This window comes from Phoenix dactylifera, chromosome 2 (assembly GCF_051530095.1).
Source record: "Phoenix dactylifera cultivar Ajwa chromosome 2, Ajwa_hap1_PhDact_Kaust_v1.1, whole genome shotgun sequence".
Classification (NCBI taxonomy): Eukaryota; Viridiplantae; Streptophyta; class Magnoliopsida; order Arecales; family Arecaceae; genus Phoenix; species Phoenix dactylifera.
In genome coordinates, this window is record NC_143191.1 from 53,284,000 (window position 1) to 53,305,873 (window position 21,874).

Genomic DNA, 21,874 nt, shown 5'->3' on the forward strand with positions numbered 1-21,874 from the left:
TCAAAAGATCATTTATTAAGGGGAAAACAAAGTATAAAGAGGACATTTTTGTCTCTCTAGCCAAAGATGACCTATCTAGTATTGGACGTTCTGTGGAGGAGTGTTACCATGACACGCGGATAAATATGATTTGCCGAGACAAAAGAAAAGAAATAGGTAGTCCACTTTTGTCTTGCTTTATGTTAAGAATTGATATACTTATTGAGGTTAATAATGGCTAATCCTAGATTTCTTATCCCATTTCCGAGTTAGGTTGGATTTACATAGTGTGGTAATTTAAGATCCAATCTATCAATATGACCCACAAACAATCCATTTTAAATAAGTTTAAATTTGATATAAATAAATTTGGATCATAAATATATCAAGCCGTCTAGATCTATTTATTAAATAGATCATATCATATTTAGATCTGTGATCTATTTAATTTATTTTGATCTATTTAAAATAGATCGGATCATAACCCGATATTTTTAAACCATTTAAAATCTATTTAACTTATTTAAATTATTTCGACCTATTTAATCTATTTAACTTGATCTGCTTAACTTATTAATATATTTAAATACATTTAATACGTTAAAATTCTATGTATTCTGTTTAACCTGTTTAAATTTATTTCATTCATTAAAAAAATTACTAAACTTGTTTAACCCATTTAATCTGACTTGATATATTTGATAAATAGTTTATGCGAGTTGGATTGGGTCGAGTTACCTATTTAATAAATAGTTCAGATTCAGATATCAACTTTTTGACTTATTTAATAAATAGGTTGGGTTCAGGTTAATAAATTTTTTATTTGATTTATTTTCAGTTAAAGCAGTAAATCTGGTCAACGGGAAGGGGAGGGGGTTCGGGGGAGGGGAAACCTTCCCTTCTCCAGAAATCTTTAAAGTTTTCCGAACCTAAGTTTGCGAGTTCATCGAGTCTATATCCGACTCAATTGCCATCCCATTCATGACTAAAATTTTTGAATACGTGCTAGCTTAAACTTGGGATTAATGCCAAAGCCATGGTCTAAAGTTCATGAATTCAGCTTGTTCTCCAAATCATAAAATTACGTGTATAAGATTTCCATCAAGCTACTTCAAAATTGGCACACCTCTTGATTGCTAGAAGTTTGCCACTTAATGCAATGAGAAAAGTAGTAGGAAGTTGAGACAGTAGTTGTTGTTGAAATCACCACTTGTCCCAAAAGCTTAAGCTTATAGAATGAGGTAGATTTATTTATATATTTTATATTTTCTTACACTTCTTCTCACATGTGGGCCGCACTTTTCTTTTAATGGGCGAGCCCAACATGTGAAATTTTTTTTTAATATAATAAGGTCAAAGAATACAGAGATAGGGTTCGAACTCAGGGCCTCTGTTCTGATACCATGTTTAAATCACCACTTATTACAAAAGTTTAAGTAGATTTATTTATATATTTTATATTTTTTTAGCTGTACACTTATTCATGGATGAGAAATCAAAATCCCATATTCAATGCAAATAATGTTAAGATTACTATTTACTAATGTAAGCCACATGCAGTGCCCATGGATGCGAGCCCGTACGTTAAAGTGCACTGTTGCTTTCACTCTTCTCAAAAAGGGTACTTGGACGCAACACTTCACAGACAAATAAGACAAAGGGTGGAAAAAGGTAATCCTCGAGCACCTTGTACCGTAACAGTAACAGAGATGCCAAGCTCTTGAAGTAGGTTATGATTTATGAAGCTAGCTTTGAGAAGAGACAGGGAGAGGACCTTACACCTAAGAATAAATTGTATGAGTCTGGAGATGTGGATGAGTTGAAGACTCGCAACTAATTGTACCAAATTGCTTGCAAGCAATCCAACTTCAAAGGATTTCAAATAAGTCTGCAAAGATGTTGATGAACCATTTCTTGATATATGAGGATATATTTTACTCTTGGCTATCTTGAAAAATCTACATCTCTGCAATTCGAATCACAGATGAATCTCCCTCCGTCCTCTCTCCCTCTAATAGGGAGGTGGGAAAAGAAAAAAAAATAGAACAAAAAAAAAAGGATCGGTAAGCTAAGGGCATAGCCAAGATTTTAAAGCCTGTGAGATGAGGTTGTTTTAATTTTCTCGTAGAAGGGATGCGCCACCGTCCCACTCTATCTCAATACATAAGTCAAGAGATGTCTCAAGATGTACTGATCGGAATGCTGAAACAGTAGTAGAAAGGTTCTATTCCTATCCCAATAGTAAGGATGATACCTCAACGTGGTATACCGTAGAATGCTTCGCCACGACTTAAATCCTTAAGATGGTTATAGATGGTATCCCAGAGAATGCTGTGCATCATGGAAATCCATGGACCAATAAGCTCTTTTTTTCCTCATAGATGGACTAAAAATCTTCTATGAAGCAAGTGAATGAATGCTGGTAAGTGAATGATTCAATTATAAGCAAAGCAACAACCTAAGGTACTTATTGTATGGGCAAGATTGAGGGGTTGCAGGAATCAATGTAATTTTAGGATGATTCAACCATAAGGGAATGGGTGGAGGCACAACAATATAAGCAGCACATGTATTTATCATGAATTTTTTCAATGGCATGATGGGGACAATTAAGAATATCCTGGCTCTTGTGTTCATTGTTCATGCTTAACCTACCACTGGCCACAAAAATAACAAACGCATGCTTGTGGTCATTGAGGGACCAAGTAGCCCACACAGGAGAAGAGACAAGAACCTCTCAAGAGAGTTAGGTATGGGGAGGAAATCCCTTGTAGGCCTCCAAGTTCCATGAGGCATCAATGGAGTGGGCACTGTGCTATTGCATGTAGACAAAGGAGTAAATCATGTACCATGGAAGTGGACAGTGCCCCAAAAGTTTGGGCTCATAATTAGGAAAAGATGGCCAATAAATCATGAGAATCATATGCGCATGGGAGTTTAGATCCGAAAGAAACAAGTTTCCTTGATGAGTGAGATGTGCTTGACGTAAGACTTTTATGAAACAAAAGTCACATGTTGTGCAAACTTTAATAGGCTTTACCATGCCAAAAGGGAGGGGAAAGCATTTCGAGTAGTGCATGCAAGATCAAACTGCAGTGAGAAAAAAACAAGGGATGCACATGATTAGTTATGAACTTGTCGCAATAAAATTTAATCTTATTTATCAAGGTAGATGAAAGTGTGAGGATATTAAGCATGAGATTGAAAGCATGCACGATGTGACAATTAGACCAACAATTAGTGCAAGAATTATGAATTGGATGCAGATCACGGGCGAGCCTCGAGTCTAAACTATTCAATTTTAATTAGACATTGAGCCTGGCCTATTTAAAACTTTTACTTTTTTTTTATATCCAAGTTTAGCGAGCATGGCGAGAAAATCAGCCCTTAGCTACCGAAGGATTTTTCATTAATAGTTCACTACATGCAATGCATGAAGCAAATTAAAAGGAGGGAGGGGTGTAAAGAAAAGAAAATCTACAGAAAAAAGATAGACACATCCAAATTATGGAAGAATATCAAAAGGTTTCAAAACATTTACGTAGCATTTGGTAGGACAAGCTAGTTTGAGGAAAATCTAGAAGTTTCTACATTGTATTTGTGAATTTCTAGTATAATAATTGCTAAAATTAGGCATTAATGCTTAAATGACGTATTACTTATTCTCTAAACCATATTTTGAAGAGTTTTATCAAGACTGAAGCATAATATTTGAAATATGCAAATACAAAGAACCTCCTTGTGCAGATATCGGCTAGAAAGCTTTGTAATCATTTGTAAAACGAGAGAGAGTTCTCTCACCTCTCCTTTTTTTTTTCTTTTTCTCTCTGATTATTGGCACCTATTGTAGCATCCTAGGTCTTGATACAAACATGAGAAAATTATTGTAAGTATGTAAGGAAACTCATATAAGCAAAATTAATATTTTTTTAGCAAAATAGCGAAAATCTCTTAATGGCATTAGCCCTAATGGAGTCACCATATCGTCCTAAAGAGTATAAGAAATGGATGACAATGGTCTATAAGCTAAGTTTTATCTAAATATTCTTTGAATTAACTTGGGATCTTGATCAGTCTCTCATAATCTCTCTAGGAATCCAAGTCAAGTAGATGATATATGCAAAATTAATAATCTTATTAGCAATAGCTAAAATCTCTTAATGACATTAGTTCTAATAAAGTCATGGTATGGTCCTAAAGAGCATAAGACAAGGATGGCAATGGTCCATAAGCTAACTTTCAACTAAACGTTCCTTGAATTTACCATGGGATCTTGATCATTCCCTCCTAATCTAGCCTCGAATCAAAGTCAAGTAGATGTTGTGTGCCAAAGATAAATCCATTCCTTAACTTTCCCTCCCTATAGCTACTCTTTCTTTCCCTCTTTGTTTCTAGTTGAATGCAGTCTTCGCTTCGAATAACAATGAGACATCAAGCACCAAAAAGGATCCTTAGCAGCTAGCCAACCCATACCCCTCATGCTAGTTCATAACAAACCAAATCTACCCTCCCAATGAACTATAATTTATGATTAAATTACAAAAATCTTTCTAAAATTAGAAATAAATTACACTTACATTTAATAATTTGAAAAATCTACATTTACACCTTTGAAATTTATTTTTATCTAATACTTTAATCTATAATTAAATATAACATTAGTTCAACTATTAATTTTAAATAGAACACAAATGCTATAATCTTAAGTGATATAACAATTATCCAAAAATAATTTTAATTTTTTATATAAGATAACTAATTTAACTAGAATTAGGTGTAGATTTTATAAATATTGGAGGTAAGTACAATAAATATATAAATTTGGGGGAGATTTTGGTAATGTAATCTAAAACCCCGCGGTAAGGTCAACCTCGCGGCATCTCCGGTCAAAACTATTTGTCTTGTTCCATGTGAAGCCAATCCAAGAGTCAGCAGAGATCGAGGGGTACGTTGGTCCATTCCATGCAACGAAATCGAAAGATGCAGCGAAGAACGGGGACCCACCAGCACACCCATCAACGTCCCCCCCGAAACCAAGCTCTAAGAAAAAGCTCCCACGCTTCTGTGGGCCCCTTCGCCGGAGTCCGATGTGTCAGTTCCCAATTGGAAAGTTATGCTGTCCTGCGGGCCCAGCGAGCTCAAATGTTTCTTTTTGGGTTTTTGGGAGCGTAAGGGATAGAGAGCGTAAGGTAATGAAACAAAATGTTCTGTCAAAAGGCCAGTGAGCGATGCCAGGCTAGCATCGGCGGGTATGATTGACCGTGGGGCCCACTTCCTCCCTGGCAACCCACATGGGACACGCAGTCCTATGCTTCCCCTCCCACCCCACAACCTCTTCTACTCGCCTCTCTCTCTCTCTCTCTCTCTCAGCCAAAAAAAAAAAAAAAAAATCCATCAACCATATTTAATTTTTTTTCATTTATAACTTCCACAATATCTTTTTACCTTCCCATAGATTCACCAAAAATAAAAAAAAAATCTACCATCCATATTTCATTTTTTTTCCATTTATAACTTCCACTGTATCTTTAAACTTTCCAATATATTTTTTATAAAAATATTTATTTATTTATTTATTTTGGTACAATGACTACACATTATATTTTAATATAGGTTCAGCTAATAGAATTAAGAAAGGAAAACGACACAATCGTAAAGAAGAAATCTCTTGATGTGTCCAGAAGACTTCCTTCAAGTGCTGGGCGGTATAGATAGCAACTCAGTCTGTGGTTAATTAATACTTACTTTTATTCACAAAACAAACTATTTATATAGAGTTTTTCAATTATGATCTTGAAAATTTATGATTTATTTTTGGTAAAAGATATAGCAATGGGGAATTCAATGATTAACATAGTATAATTATTTTATATGGGTATTCACAAAAAGAATATTTTGGATGTGATTTATTTTTAATGTTGGCCATAAATGCAATATATAATGGATGAAGATTAGATATCTATAAGTCCTTCATGATATCAATGCATTTATGTGCATGTAATATGCTGCATTAAAACGATAGGCATGACCACAAAGAATTCTTATTGGCCAGCAAAGCTGCTTCCTTTAAAAAAATTTATGAAGTCGATTCCTTTGGTGCTAGCTTTAGATGCCAAGTCCTCCTGCTAAGGAAGGTTATTTCTTTATCTCTTAATTATATTCCTTTCTAAGACAATTAATCTCATACAACCTTATTATCTGGGGCCATGGCAAGGCCCCCTCCAATGTCCTTATTTTTTGTTCTTTCTTTATATATTCTCTCACTTATTTCTATTTTGTGTTTTTCCTAGTAATTCTTCAGGCATCCATGGAAAGAACACCAACGCGAGGGGACCCAAATAAGTACTCTCGCCACACCATGATTGCCTCTCCACCCAGCATGGCACAGCTAAAATCTTGAGTGTTGTGAATATTGGGTCCACTTTTAGGTGTACATAAGGCCAAACTTCCTTCCATTTTCTTACCATTTTTTGTTTCTCAAGTATAAACAGGACAGCTTCTCAGTTTTTGTGCTTCTCCTCCGTTTCTCATTCTTCCTTCCTCCATAATTCCACCCCTTCTCTCTCTAAATCTTCTTCGTATCTTCATTCATCCTTGCCGGCTCTTCTGGTTGGAGCTTCTTCCTTTGCGCCTTGTCCTGCCCCTGGGCTTAAAGGGGCTCATGAAGAGGCTAGTAAGTACGTTTCCTGTTTTTTTTTTGGGGGGGGTATTTTTTGCTTATTATTTGATAAAGGAATCGTCTTTCTCGCCAAACAAAGGATTTTTGAGAGTTTATTTGCCTTCGTTTTATATTACATACTTGAAAAATTTCGATCTTGTTTTCATTTTGCCGGTTTTGACTGTGTTTCTTCCGATGCTTTCTGTTGCCTTTTTCTTCTTGTGCGTTCTGGGATGCGTGGTTTTGCCCAATTCGGTGCTGCTTCCCCAAAAATTTCTCTTTTGGGTGTTCGAGAGCTTTGGCTAAGTTCAATCATCGATGCCTTTTAACTGTGGTTAGGTGATCAGTGATGCCTAGATTTGCCAATTCTTGAACCAAGTAGCCATTTTGATTATGTTGTCTTCCTGTTTCTACTATTTTTAGTTAGTTTTTTTGTTGGTGGGTGCGGCTCCATTAGACCAGTGTTTTTGTCTCAGGGAGTTTAGGTTGGATCCTGGTATTTCTTCGAGGGACATGAATTCTTATGTTATGAATCATGAGAGTTCCAACATGATGGGCATGATTGGCTTGGAAGCACAGGCATTGATTTTTTTTTCTTTTAGGACTTACCTTTGCTTTGGAGAAGAAGGATTATTTGTTTTATGTGCAAGAGTTAATTTAGTAGAATGGATCTTAGTAGCCAATCTGATCTTTGCTGTCTCAGTGCTCAGTTCCAACATAGCTTCTTCAATCACTTGTCACTCATTTCTCATTATATCAATATACTAGGTTTTCATCCCTGAACCCTTTTTTTTTGCTTCATTGGCGATGGAAGAATAGCTGAATGGCGCTTAACTCTTTGAATTGGTTATCCCTGTGATGTTGATTCATTTCATTGCCTTTTTGTAGATTCTTCTAATTGTTAAAAGCTTCATTCTGATTGGCCACTACTTGCAGTGTTAATTAATGTGATGTCTTGGTGCTTGTCTTCTTCAGGTGGTTGTGCTATTAGTTTTAGCAGTTGCTAATGCTGTAGGAGGCAATGGAGCAAGCGATGAGCACTGCAAATATGAGAGGAGTTTGAACCCGAGACCGCACAGTGTTTCCATAACGGATTTTGGCGCTGTCGGGGATGGGGTGACACTAAATACACTTGCCTTTCAGAATGCCATCTTCTATTTGAGGTCATTCGCCGATAAGGGTGGCGCTCAGCTCTATGTTCCTAAAGGGAGGTGGCTGACTGGAAGTTTCAACCTCACCAGCCACCTCACCCTCTTTTTGGACAAGGATGCTGTTATAATTGGCACTCAGGTTTCCTTCTATAATAATTGATAATTGACATTGAATTTTGTTAATCTTGTCATGTTTTTATTTTTTCGTATCATGGCCTATATGCCGGTCTGATTTCTTCATGTCTCACAATGTTGTGTTAATAATTACTTTGGGGCATTCAATTACCAAGGCACTACTGTAGAAGTAAGTACACTATGATCCTGATATCCAAGCATACCCTTATAATAAAATGTTGAAATTGCAGTACAAATCACCTGTAATTCTAAATTGTTAATATAATACTGAAAATTCATAAAATACAGTAGACATGCTTTGTATCTCACCAATATAGTATTTCTTTGTTCATTCTAGCTTCCTGTCCTTCAATGTTGCATGGACACTGACATGAGAATGAGCTCGAGCACAGTCTAAGTATCTGACTCGGTAACAAGAAAAAAAAAAGAGATACAAAAAAACATAGAACAAGTGATTTTGACAAATATCTTTCATAATGTATATAAGAAAAAATTAAAAAGTATTATTGTCAAAATTTTTCATTATGCATATTTTAGATATTTCTCATCCAAACTCCCTAATTTGCTTAAAAAGTTTTAGAAAAATGACAATTTGCAAAATTGTTTTAATATATACGTTATGAACTCATCTCTAAAAAGAAAGAAAAGGTTCACTTTTAACATCATTATGGTGGATTAATCTCATTGGAGTCCAACTCTGCACCTAAAAGAAAGAGGTGATAAGAATGCAATTGTCTGACACGTATCCGATACGGATACATGTCCGACATGAATTTTAGGAGCTAGAGGTGAACTGGAGTTTGGCACATGCTGTGGAGACGGGCAAAGACACAGGCAGAGCCTTATGTACCACATTGGAAATTCCATTGAAGGAGTAGAGTAGATGTAGCTTCATTCTGTTATAATATCAGGACTTCTTCCACACCCTTTGGAGTTTCATTTATTCCTTTCTTTTTTTTTGGCCCGGGGGGTTGGAGGTTAAATCAGGTATTCTTCTTTTTGTGGTTCAACATATCAGATTTTTGCTTTCTGTTACTATATCAACTAAAGCATTCTGAATTGTGTTAGCTAATACAATTTTGTTAGATAAAACAATCCTGTTAGTTGCTGAAAGACTTGAAGGGTGCTTGCCTAAGAATCCAAGTAAATTTAAAAGGGGAAACTGTGTAGCCTTGGAAATTTTCAGCATTCTTTTGCTAGTCTGGAAATTTTACCATGTTGTGAAAATCAGCATGCCGGAGTTTAAATTATAAAAAGGAAAAATATACTTTTATTTTTCACTAAAAATTTTAGACTCAAGCATGTTATATTGCAAAAAAATGATTTTTCCCCTATTGCTTGTAGGATTCATCTCAGTGGCCTATTATTGAGCCCTTACCTTCATATGGCCAAGGCCAAGATCTTCCAGGCGGGAGGCATCGTAGCTTGATAAATGGGCAAAACTTGACAGACGTAGTGATAACAGGCATGGTTTTTATTGCTTTTGTTTTTTACTACACATTTATAGCAGATTGGTGGACATTCCATCCTTTATAGTGAGATCAAATGCTGATGTCCTTACTAATTTGGATGCAACAGGTGATAATGGAACCATCGATGGTCAGGGTTCAGTTTGGTGGGGGTGGTTCCGTTCGCACACATTAAACTTCAGCCGTCCTCACCTTGTGGAACTTGTGAGTTCCAATGATGTTGTGATTTCAAATTTGATATTCTTGGATCCCCCTGCTTGGAGCATTCATCCAGTATACTGTGGGTATGTTTACATCTGACCTTATTTTATTTTCGGTGTTGCATTTTCCTAGCAAACTCAAAACAGGATTCTACTATTCATATTCGTTTATATGTGATGCAGAAATTTGGAGGTCCGAAATATAACGATTCACGCTTCATCCAATTCTTCGTTTACAAGTGGTATAGTTCCAGGTTAGCGTCAAACTTCCTTTCCAATATTCTGTTCGCATTTTTTGTGCTTTCTGTTATACAGCATCAGGGTATAAAAACCACTTGACTTCTCTGTTATCATCCTATTAATATCATTCTCGGTTAGTTCCCTTGAACGCTTACAAGCTGATTATTTTTTCTTATCAAAAACTGCCATACATAAATAGGAATTAGGGACTTAACAAAATAATAAGTTATAGATATTAGAAGCTTGAGGAATTTGCCAATAGATTGACTGAAGATAATTTGTTAGCATCATTACTTTAATGCCATTGTACAGTACACATTGCTCTGATACCTGGATTACAATACTATGCTGTTCCAAGGCATAAAATTACCATCTGACTGATGAAAGCGAGTGGTCTAGTATGATGCTTATGTTACATGTTCTAGATATGTGTGATGCACAGAGCTTGTCCTTGAAATCCTCTACAATGGCAACTTCATATTGTACAAGCTGTAGGATGTGACTCGTGTAAGCTTTAATCCGGTCTCAACATAAGTTGCTCCCCGATCACAATTCATCAAAAAAGAATGGTCATTATATATTGACTGCAAAGATAGGCAACATATTGAAAGCATGGTACAGATCACCATATTCAAGCAACTTTTGTTGATATTCACAGAGAATTGTCTCCGACTCCATTCTTTCTTATGAGAGGGGGATGGAATCTCGTGTCTGCATCATGATGCCTGGTGCGACTCCTCTAGTACCGGCAATAATTCATGCGAATGATAGATGCTATTCTCTAAAGTTAACTGAAAGCGAAATCTGATTTATTTAATGCAAGAATGTTATCGCCAGAAGTTCACAATTATGTTATGCTGCATCACAGCATAAGTATATTTGCTGCTTTAGCCATTGCTAAGGACTGTTCTTGCTTCAAATAATGCTCTCATTTAAATTTTCTTATTAATGCTAACTCTGCCCGCAAAATTTGATTGCACTAATGCGGTAAGGTTCCCTGTTAACATGTCCTCGACTCATGCATGAAAACCCAGAATAGGTGGTTGGTATAAGTCCTCTTAAAGAGTTTAAAAAGCCTGAAACCAGCATAAGCATAATTGGACCATTAGATAATTTTTGCAATATAGACTGACATTCTGAAAATATTATGTGGCTGAGCTTCGATTGGTCATGACAACATAGGCTTCTTGTTTATTACTGACCATTTTTTTGGATTGTTCGGTTGCTTAAACAGATTCAGCAAAGAAAACAATACTATCATATCTAACACATATTACTATCACTTCAGATTCATGCTCGAATGTAAGCATTGAGGATTGCAGCATTAGTGTCTCACATGATGCCATTGCTCTGAAAAGCGGTTGGGACAACTACGGAATCTCTTTTGGAAGACCTTCCACCAACATTCACATCAACAATGTCCATCTGCAGACTTCTCTTGGTTCTGCCCTTGCATTTGGCAGCGAGATGTCTGGTGGAATATCTGACATACATGTTCAGCACCTACATGTCCATGATTCTTTCACCGGTATAAAATTCAAGACTATCCGAGGCCGAGGTGGTTTCATGGAAAACATTGTCATATCAGATGCGGAGATGGAAAATGTTCGGGAGGCTTTTCAATTCACAGGACATTGTGGCAGCCACCCTGATGACCATTATGATCCTGATGCTCTTCCAATCATCGATCGGATTACCCTTAAGAATGTGGTTGGTACAAACATTTCCATTGCTGGAGTCCTCTCTGGAATTGAAGATGATCCCTTCACTGCTATCTGCCTTTCAAACATCAACCTGTCTGTCACCTCAGATCCTTCTGCTTCATGGGTTTGCTCAAATGTCTCTGGGTTCTCCGAATCAGTCTTCCCTCAACCATGCTCTGATCTCCAAATCCCATACTCAAACTCCTCTCTCGTGTGCTTCTCGCTTCCAAGCTACAGCGCTCTTGCAGCAGCCAAATGAGATCTTTTGCTGTGTCTTATCATTTGCTTCAGCCCCTCTGTACAATCGAGAGACTTGAGCTTCCATCTCCATCTTGTCAATTCTTTTGCCAATAAATCCCAACAAAGTCGACCATTCCCTTTCCATCACCATTCAATTCATGCTTCCTTGGACTCAAGCAATCAGTTTTTTTTTTGCACCTTCCAAACAAAAAAAAGCATCCGAGGTGACAATGTGCTTGCCTGTACAGCTACATTTCTTTCATTCAAACTGTAAGAAAAAGTTTTGGTAGTTGTTGGAATCCAGATATTTGATTGATACCGCTGCATTTGCCATTAAGCCACCAGATTATGGTTGATATTTGTTTGTATATTCTATCCTGTGTGGACGTCAAATGGAAATGGGACAGGAGTGGTTTGTGTTCATGTTATTAAAATAAATGGGTGGTTGGCTGTTAAAGTTATAAAATTAGCTTGATCTAATTGCTCCTGCTGTTGTCCTCTCTTTGGGCTTCTTGCTTATGATGTCAGTGCTATGGCCTACTCTGTGGTCGTGTCAAGCTTGTAATTGCAAAGGTCCCACCTCTCGCAGTTTCTTTGGCAATTGATGGACCACTGAAATCGATAGGTTGGCAATTTGCAGCACTTAACAATAGGCCTTTGTGGCGCTACAATTGACTGGTTGTGCTGCCATCAAATAAAGCAGTGTAATGAAGCTGGCATGAAGTTGTTAAAATATAAACTTCCAAATGATCAGTTGCAATTATTGCAAAAGACAAGACAATGAACATAAGCGAGAGAACAGAGTAATCATACTGTGACAGCTCTAAAATTTTGCACTAAGTAATTTGTGGTGCATTCTTACACATGGTGGAAGCCCCCACCTTGTAGCAGAATCATTTCTTATTGTCACTAGGAGCATAATAAGGAAACATTTGAGAGAAAGTTCGAAGAGAATTAATTACTCAAGAAGCATCTTTGGAGAAGCACCATGAGAGAGAGCTTTGGAGGAGGGGAGAATCTCTATGATGAAAGCATTACCTTCTCTTTTTGTAGCTTCCTCTTTTACCTTATTAATTCTTCGGCGATTTCTTTCCTCTTTTTTTTTTTTTTAGTCCAACGGCATCTCACTACATTCAGCCATGAGTATGCCCAGAATAGTCAAAGTATAGAATACGCTCTAGTATGCCAGCGGCACGTGCTCCAAGACCCTCCATGAGACGGCCCCACAGTGGTGTACTGCAAAGAAGGCGACTCAGTCCGTCGCACTGTTTGCCTTCCGAAGTACATGCAAAACACCGAAGAAATCAAATTCCTCCACAAGATGGCAAATATCACAGACTAGGGGGTGCAAATCTGTCATGGCATGCCCGCTTCGAATCCCATCGACTACTGTAATCGAATCACCCTCGTCTATGTCAGAGTGCACCAGGGTGCTCGGCGGGTATTTCTTGAGGGTGATTCGGTTACAGTGATCGACTGGATTCGGAGTGGGTATGCCAGCACAGATTTGCACCCCTTAGTTTGTGATATTTTTCATCTTCTGGAGGAGTTTGATTCCTTCCGAGTTTTGCATATGTTTTGGGAGGCGGACAGTGCGGCAAACTGGGTTGCTCCCTTTGCAATACATCACTCTGGGACTGTCTTATGGGGGTCTTGGAGCACATGCCGCTGGCACTAGAGCGTGTTCTGTATTGTACTATTCTGAGCGTACTCACGGCCAAATGTAGTAAGGCATCGTTGTACCAAAAAAATAGAAATAAAAAAACAAAAAAAGAAAAAAAAAGAGAAAGATATACCTCTCGGTTTAAAAGCCAACTTTTCAGAAGTTTTACTCCATGGACCAGACTGTCTAAAATCTCATAACATGTTGTCTACCAAGTACTTTTTCATGGAAACCACAGGGAAGGTTCAAATTTGCTTGGATTAAACCTGTTGGCCTGCTTTTTAAGTATGTTCATTCTCTTGAGCCAAAACGTTTATATTTTAAACATTTTCAGATGGGATTAAAATATTTTGTTATGTTAAAGATTATGTCATGATAAGATTAAGTGACTGAAGATTCATGATTACTTCGTAATCTAAATGATGTCATGCCATACTAAAGGAACAAAACTTGTTGAAATTTTATTTGGAAATTTTGCATGGAAAATTTACTTTGTTTCCATCTTTATAATAACAGGTCACATTTTTTTCCTTTTTTTTTTTTGCAGATTTAAACTGTTTTTAACTTAGCAGGACCATTTCAACCAAGTCAGAATCTCACCTTCTTGGTGCTACACCAAATTTGGGCAGATCTGGCCTTGCTAAATTGGACGAGGGCTACTCAGAGCTTACTCTATTAAAAGGTGATAATCATGAAAATTCAGAATTTAATGCTGTAAAAAAGAGAATATATCTTTTAATGCAAATTTAGATTATTGATAATTTTATATACTTTTCATGGAAATCATACTGATTTCTGCTGAATTAAGTATTACGTCGGATAACTTTCCAATGAATGTTTTCGCTGTTCTCTTTAATAAATTACCTAAAAGCATGGAAGGACCATGTTTGAAACCTTTACAAAGCATAATTGATGACAATACCTCCTCTGTATCTAGTACTGTAATTTCAACTAATAGTCATTATAATTTTGTTATGGCTGTTCTTGGCCTACATTTCATGTTATATATACATGTAACATGTAACGCCATATGTGGAGACCAAAACATATGGATTACAAACATAATGGCTAACCTTTCTCATTAGCTGCTAGTGTTGATTATTATTTCTAAGAAACAAATATGATAATGAAGTTTTGCAACAAATCACAATAAATGCTACTTGAGAATACTAATTTTTGAATCACAACCATGCATTAATCACACAGGGACTGGATTTTTCTTCTCGTAGAAAACCTCAAGAAGGGATTATTATCTATGATGTGGATCAAAACCACAACGTTTACGGTAGGACCATAGCCATCCAACTTGAAGCCTGAGAGAATATTGATTTAGTCCCACATCGGAAGATAAAACAAGAGATATGTAGCAGATCGGATATAAAAGAAGGCGGATGTCCGTCATTTTGGGTCTTACCTTTCTTGGTTTTTTGGTTGAGGTCAAGTGTGGTGTTGGTTGTTTTGAGTCTTAAATCTAAGAGTTTCATCGATCAGCCATAATGTTAAATTAATTTCTTACAGAGGAGGGGCTCGCCACGGTGGTCCTCGTGCAAATCTTAAAGAAAACTTTTTCTAGGGGAGACCGGGAAAGTTCTATTTTCTTTACTTGTTTTCCTTTTGCTGACATCTATAAATTGTTGTAAGAAAACAAATTGAGATTTTTTATAATTAATAATTATGCTTGATTCAACAATTCGTACATCTCTTTCAAAAAAAAAAACAACAATAATAGTAAATAAATAAACAAAGTATAATAATACATATATGATAATAAAAATTAGGGGTGTAGAGAATTTATTTTTCTTGTCCAAATTGCCAGAGCAGAACGGGACTTGAAACTACATGGGTGTACTGATTTCAGGTAGGAGACTGCGGGTATCTGAGTGCTCCGGGCTGGTTCAATGGATCTAGAGCAGGCTGGAGGGATGGCGGGCCACGTCTCTATCTATGATGGATAAATTGACGCTGATCTGGGCCAGACTGCGTCTGGATCTGGCGCTTGGGACTCCACCCGAGGGTAGCACTGTTCCTCTGGAAGGTGGTCTGGGACCGTCTTCCGACAAGAGCAGTACTTAGTGGACGAGGATTGAGGATTTTTTCGATATGTGGGGACTGTGGTGTGGACGAGATAGTGGACCATGCCTTGTTTCAGTGCACATGGGTTAGGGCGACTTGGCAACTGGCAGAGATCCCGCGGGAGGTTCGGGGTTGGAGAGACCAGTTCTTGCAGGCCATGCGCCGATGTTTGGAGTTCCATTGTTTCGCTAGGAGGCGACTCGAGCGATTTGCACGTCCTACCAGGTTTGGCTGGCTAGGAATGCGCGAACCTTTGGCGAGTGCATTGCGTCACCGAGATTTGTGGTGGAAAGTGTTCGTGTGCAAGCGGCGGAGCTCAGTCACATCATACCTGACGTAGGGACTTTGACAGCTTGGGACATGTGGGGTTTCCATTTTGCTTCAGTAGTAGCTCGTACGGTGTTTTTCACCTGGGAGCCCCCATCCCCGAGTTTCCTCAAGTTCAACTTCGATGGATCTTTATTGGACAGAGGTTCGAGGGGTGGCGCAGATTTTGTTATTCGGGACCCATCTACTAGGGTCGTGGCTGTAGGCAGCAATCAACTTTTCGATATATCGGTTCTGGGTACGGAGCTGAGGGTTGCATGGGCGGGCCTTCGTCACGCTCGGTGTGTGTTACGGGCCAATTCTATTGTTCTGGAAGGGGACTCGGCCACGGTCATCAGTTGGATCTAGAGGAGCCCTACGGGTAATGGTTGTGTCCACCTATTGCTCTGAGATATCTGGGCAATGGTGAGGGATGGAGGAGCCTTCCAGGCTAAGATGTTTTCTGTGAAGCTAACGGGGCTGCGGACTGGATGACTGTTTATGTAGCCAGTCACTCCAATAGTACCCTGTGGGCTGAAGATGGGAAGTTGCCCCTGGCACTCAGAAGTATTTTGTTTTTTGATTTTATTGGGTGCATCCATACTTGTCAGATATGATCCACCCACTTTAGCAAAAAAAAAAAAAAAAAGAAGGCCCAACTGGGTAAAGAATTGAAAAAAGAGATTTTTTACCTTCATGAGTGGTATCTCTATTTAAAACCAACACTGGTGGGTAGCTAGAGAATATTGAATAGATTTGGCATCGATCTTAAAACCTTGATGATCTTTATCTATATGTGTAACAATTTAGGCCTTATCGAGAAAGGTTTGGAAGGTATATTTTTTGAGTCCCTTAGTTCTTATATAAGTACTTAAAATTTTCTCGGCGAATAACCAAAAAGCTGGCTGAAAGATATTTTTTGCGGACATGTGGGACTAAACACATGTCCGCACGGATCCTCACAATACGAATGAGAAATCCGTTTGGAAATTGTCTGCCTTGCACCTATCCCTTACGTATTTGATTTAACATGAATCACCTAAGATAGATTGATAAATACTTCTGCTGAATGCCTTTACCGATGACCTAGCTGATAAAGTACATATTATTTCTGGATTGGTAGCTTATATATTAAAGTCTTGTCCTATTAATGCATAAGTAGATAAAGATCTGAAAAGAAAATAGAGGCCGATCGAACAAATTTCTTTTGATAACATAATATTGAATAAGATGTCTCATTCACATCAATTTGATATTTTTTATGCTTGCATTCTATTGTCTCCCAAGAAAAGCAGCGTTTAATCTGAAACTATTTATCTTATGTTCTACGTTTCAATTAGAAATTGAGGTCCTCCTCTTCTTGGTAAGTTAATTTGAGTTGAAAAGTCTTTAATTATTTGGATTTGCTTATTTACATGTTAGGATCGAATTTGGTCCCAATTGCAACTTCGGGTTGATTCATGTAATGGCCATTGATGTGTCTGCCGTTGCGTTGCCATGCGAGATTGAGCTACGTTTGTTATGGAATTTTTTTTCATGTTCCAAACTTTGTTACATATGATATGATCAAAACTTGTGGATGCTCCTTGCTCAAGCCACAAATTATTTTTTTCTTTGAAGAGTGCTTGCTTTGTAGCCAAAAACAATTACAACAAATGACAAGTTAAGCAATAAACTAGTAGCCTAGTCCTATCCACCAGGCAAAATTACGTTTTCCCCGACCAAGCTCAGTATCTAATTCTCTTCGCTTCATTCTCACAATCCTAGTTCTACTCTCTATCATCACTAGCTTTCCACTTCCTACTACTCTTCAAGGCTAAAGAAAGCATCCTATTGTGTACATTACCTCTATTTTCCTATACTATTGTACATGCAGTTGGATTCTCATCATCAAACATGGAGGTAATCTCGTTGGCATCAACTCCACCTCCTCGCCTGTGATAGTAGTCCCTGCCATAGGCTTCTTGCCCATAATAAGGCAACTGGTAGCTGTTATAGCCATGACCAATGAAGTAAGGGACTGCATGTTGATCACTTAAAGGGTATTGATTCCAGTGTGCTTTATAGACATAGCCATGCGGATAGAGATGGATCATGTGGATCTCCTCGGCATCCTTGGCTTTGGATGGGTCAACTTCCTTGGCTTCAGAGGATGGCTTCTCTTCAGGGCTTGGGCTTTCCTGGGGTGGTGTGTCTTTGGGAGGCTCTGATGGTGGTGGAGCTTCATTTGGAGGTTGGTTGGCGGCAGCTTCTGGTGCTGGTTGTTCTGTTGATGGTGGTGGTTCCGAACCATTTGGCTCACTTGGTTCCTTTTGGGAACATACGGTAGCTTTCCTCCTTGTCCTCCTAATGGCCTTGACTATTTTTTCGATATCAGCCCTTCCAATTACGGTCAATTTCTGCTGATCGAAGTCGACGTAGACATCATAGACACCTGAAGAAATCACGCCCGAACAATCGTCAGAAGTTGTATCCAAGGAACAAGCAACATCAAGAGAAGGGATGTATTTGAATTAGATATGTGATGGAGAGAAGCATACAATTTTTTTTTATAAAAAAAATCAGGTTTTCAACTTCAAATGGCCCCCATATTGACTATATGGTGCCAAAAAGATGACCTTCAAAGTGTGCAGGTTTACAGGATACAAAGCTTTTAGTAGAAACTTCAACTCGAAAAGACACTACTGTTGAAGTTTTAGTACATGATGAGATTTGTTGATTAACTCATAGTTTCATTCTCTACAACTTGGGTTGAAGTGAATTTCTCTTACCGTCGACGCCGCGCGTTGCCTTCCTGATTCTCTTCGCGCAGCCATGGCAGTCCATTCGGACCTGTAACTCAGTTACTCGAGCATTCTGCAGTCAAGAGGAATACAAACAAGAGTAAGGACACCAATATCTTAGTGCATAAGCTTATCCATTTCCCTTACCATTTAGTTGCATCAAAATGGTTTGGACTGGATGAAGCTTACCTCTAGCTCTGGAATCATGTGGTAAGCCAGAGAATGGCAGGAGTCACCAATGGACTACCGAACTGAAGAAGTTTAGTTGTTTATAACTTTGCGACTAGAGACTTAACTGGGAGTCTATATATAGTTGGAGGATTGGAATATTGGAGAGCCAAAGGTGGGAATCTCTTCACAGTGTATAGGATGACGTATATGATAAGAAGGCTCCCTTCTTTTTCGTAAGACACAAGAAGGTTATCTTTAAAGAGTTCTCTTCTTTGCTCTCCTGTCTCTGTCATATCCCCAAAGGGTCTAAATGAGAAGAAAGAGGTCGGTGCGTGCTTGGGATTATGTAAGGCGAAGGGAATTTGCTTTGGAGAGACAATTGATTCAAATACGTTGGCCGGCCAAGAAAAAGCAAGACAATGACTCCGCAAAGTATAAAAGTTTTTCTGATGGAATCTCTATTATTGAAGCATACGAAGAGGAGAAAGAAAGGATGCCTCTTGTTCTCTCTTCAAATGCCTTTAACGAGGACATGGAATACAAATGTTAGTTGGCTTGAACCAAGCCGAACTTTGACACAAATTGGATTGGTTGCTGCTGTTCCTTTCTCAGCATGAAACGTGTCGATGTTTGTGATGCATAACATTAGGTGGTGATGAAAAGTTTTTTCCCTTTCAATGGAAACGAGGAAGAAGACTCTGTTTAGTTTGAGTTGTGCTAAGCTAAGGAGCCATTTGTTTTCGGACTGTCATTTAGAGTGGACCTGTTGGAGACGAAATTCTTTCCAACAACGACATGCACATTGAAAGAATTGAATGCATGCAATGGATGCGTTGTCGGGAATTGGCAAGGTGGGTAGAGATGTTTTTCAGGACAAGACTCGAAAACTTTTAGGCTCGTTTGGTTCCAACAACGACATGCACATTGAAAGAATTGAATGCATGCAATGGATGCATTGTCGGGAATTGGCAAGGTGGGTAGAGATGTTTTTCAGGACAAGACTCAAAAACTTTTAGACTCGTTTGGTTCGCGGAAAAAGAAGAGGAAAAAGTATGGTCAACGGAAAAGTAATGAGATGCCTCTTATTTGGTTGGAGTTTTCAAAGAAGAGAGATGAAAAAGTTGTATTCCCATGGAAATATGATTCCCACATTTCATGGGAAGGTCTTTACCATAAGAAATATGGAAAAGTTACTTTCCCATGAGCCGGAAATCACTCCATTTTTATTTTTTTGCAAAAGGCCCTTCAGCATTAAAGAGGCACTAAAGATCTAATTTTTATTAAGGGTATAATAGGAATTACACATAACTTTTTCAGGAAAGCAGATGGTCAACCAAACATAAGCACTCTGAAAATCTGTCACTTTTCCATGGTCAACCAAACATGCCAAAAATACTTTTCTAGGCATCTTCTTCCTAGGAATCTGCTTCATAAGAATCATATTCCTAGGAGGAAAAATTCTTTCCACGAACCAAACGAGCCTTTAGGGTTGTCACTGTAAAGTTAAGATGCTAGGACTCTGCCCAACGCCTGGTGATAAATTTTAGCAGTATAACTAGCCTAATGCCTTGAGGGATTGAAATGTGCTTATCATTGTGCACAAGTTAATTGGTTTGAACAGAATCAAAATTTTAGCCCACGCTAGAAGAAGATAGTGATTCAGTGTGCTCTGAGACGACTGTATGCCGATTGATCAGTTATGAGAGATAAATGCTTTTATGGATAAGAACGATCAAGAGGGAGATCGATGATAACTTTGTTGCCATTTGTACCCCTTGGAACATCAGGATAAAGAAAATCTATTTGATCTTTAAAAACAGGGGGATCAAATCCAATGAAATGACACCAATAGATAGATTCAGAATACGGGATCTTGCCTATGAGGGAAGCATATGAAGAATAGAGAGTAGGGTTAACCTTCCTCCATCCAAGACTTCTTCATGGTAGTTTTGTTGGTGTGAGGATTCGTGTGTGCGTGTGTTTAGTCCAACATCTGTTATTCGTTAGATAGATTTTACGTACTATAGAGGATTAAGAAACCAAAATAATATCTTTCGGCTGGCCATTTTGGGTGAGGTCCTGGGTTGTAACAAATGGTATCAGAGTGGACCCGGCCTATAACCTATGTGAACTGCAGCACAGATCCATTGAGATTGACCACGGGCCGATCATAGTGCTTGTGATTAGATTTGAATGGATTATAACCCTTAGCTTGACGAGTATGTCAGAACTTAAATATGAGAAATATGTGAGAATCCATGCGGACGTATGTTTAGTCCCATATCGATTATTCACTAAGTAGATCTTGAGTACTTATATAGGATCAAGAAATCTAAATAATATCTTCTGACTAGCCATTTTGGGTGAGGTGTTGAGTTGTTGCTGTTGGTTTTGTTTTAGTTCCGACATGATTGCTTTGGATAAATTAGATCCTTTGCTCATTTATGATTTTCTTAAGAAAATGTTAAATAAAATAAAGTGGAATACTACTCTCTTTTTCTTTCTTTTTTTTTGATAGGTTAAGGAGGAAGTAAGGAACTTCCCAGCCTATTTATTCATTCTAATGAAGTATTTACAAGGAGAGAAAAGAGAAAGGAAATATACAACGTAGTCAACTAACCGGGCACAAAACACGATAGGGAGTTAGGGGCTATGATGAAGAGACAGAGAGACGAAAAATTCCAAAGCATTCGGTGCCCTTCCATGATCTTTTCAGAACCAACGTATTCCCTTACACCTCCAAGAAGTCCAAAGATAGCAGGTTGGTTGGCCATCCACATAAGTGCAAGTATGTCTCTAGAGTTTCCCAAATACTTCCAACGAAGGAGCATCAAAGAAAAAGATGTGATCAAACAGTTTCGATGTTATCTCCACAGAGTGGACAACCCACACTTATCGACCAACCTTTCTTTGCAAGCACCTCCCCTGTGTAAAGCTTGTTCTTTAAGGCAAGCCACATAAATACCTTCATCGTCTCCGGCACCACCGCTTTCCAAGTGACCTTGTAGTAAGGGAAGATCAAACCACCTTTGCTTATGAATTTGCAGTATGAATCTACTAAAAAGAAGCAACTCGGGTTGAGCCTCCCAACATGAGAATTAGC

At 38.2% G+C, this 21,874-nt stretch overlaps 2 protein-coding genes across 2 annotated transcripts; one reads left to right on the forward strand and one right to left on the reverse strand.

Moving 5' to 3' along the window:
• The first annotated feature begins 6,441 nt into the window (after window positions 1-6,441).
• Window positions 6,442-12,255, forward strand: LOC103719760 (putative polygalacturonase). The gene is made up of 6 exons (XM_008809150.5): window positions 6,442-6,652; window positions 7,613-7,927; window positions 9,268-9,388; window positions 9,502-9,676; window positions 9,776-9,846; window positions 11,121-12,255. The coding sequence occupies exons 1-6, from the start codon at window positions 6,641-6,643 to the stop codon at window positions 11,792-11,794; spliced, it is 1,368 nt and encodes a 455-aa protein (XP_008807372.2). The 5' UTR covers window positions 6,442-6,640; the 3' UTR covers window positions 11,795-12,255.
• A 5,125-nt stretch (window positions 12,256-17,380) lies between these two features.
• LOC120108823 (uncharacterized) lies at window positions 17,381-18,900 on the reverse strand. The gene is made up of 3 exons (XM_039122550.3): window positions 18,790-18,900; window positions 18,589-18,673; window positions 17,381-18,251 (listed from the first exon to the last, which is right to left on the reverse strand). The coding sequence occupies exons 1-3, from the start codon at window positions 18,805-18,807 to the stop codon at window positions 17,674-17,676; spliced, it is 681 nt and encodes a 226-aa protein (XP_038978478.1). The 5' UTR covers window positions 18,808-18,900; the 3' UTR covers window positions 17,381-17,673.
• Window positions 18,901-21,874: the final 2,974 nt, after the last annotated feature.

Bases quoted from the DNA above. Each gene is read 5' to 3' on its own strand.
- LOC120108823 (XM_039122550.3), bottom strand. The intron at 18,252-18,588 runs GTAAGAGAAATT...TGATTTCTTCAG, and splicing joins GGCAACGCGCGGCGTCGACG to GTGTCTATGATGTCTACGTC.
- LOC103719760 (XM_008809150.5), top strand. The intron at 7,928-9,267 runs GTTTCCTTCTAT...TATTGCTTGTAG, and splicing joins CTGTTATAATTGGCACTCAG to GATTCATCTCAGTGGCCTAT. The intron at 9,389-9,501 runs GCATGGTTTTTA...TGGATGCAACAG, and splicing joins GACAGACGTAGTGATAACAG to GTGATAATGGAACCATCGAT.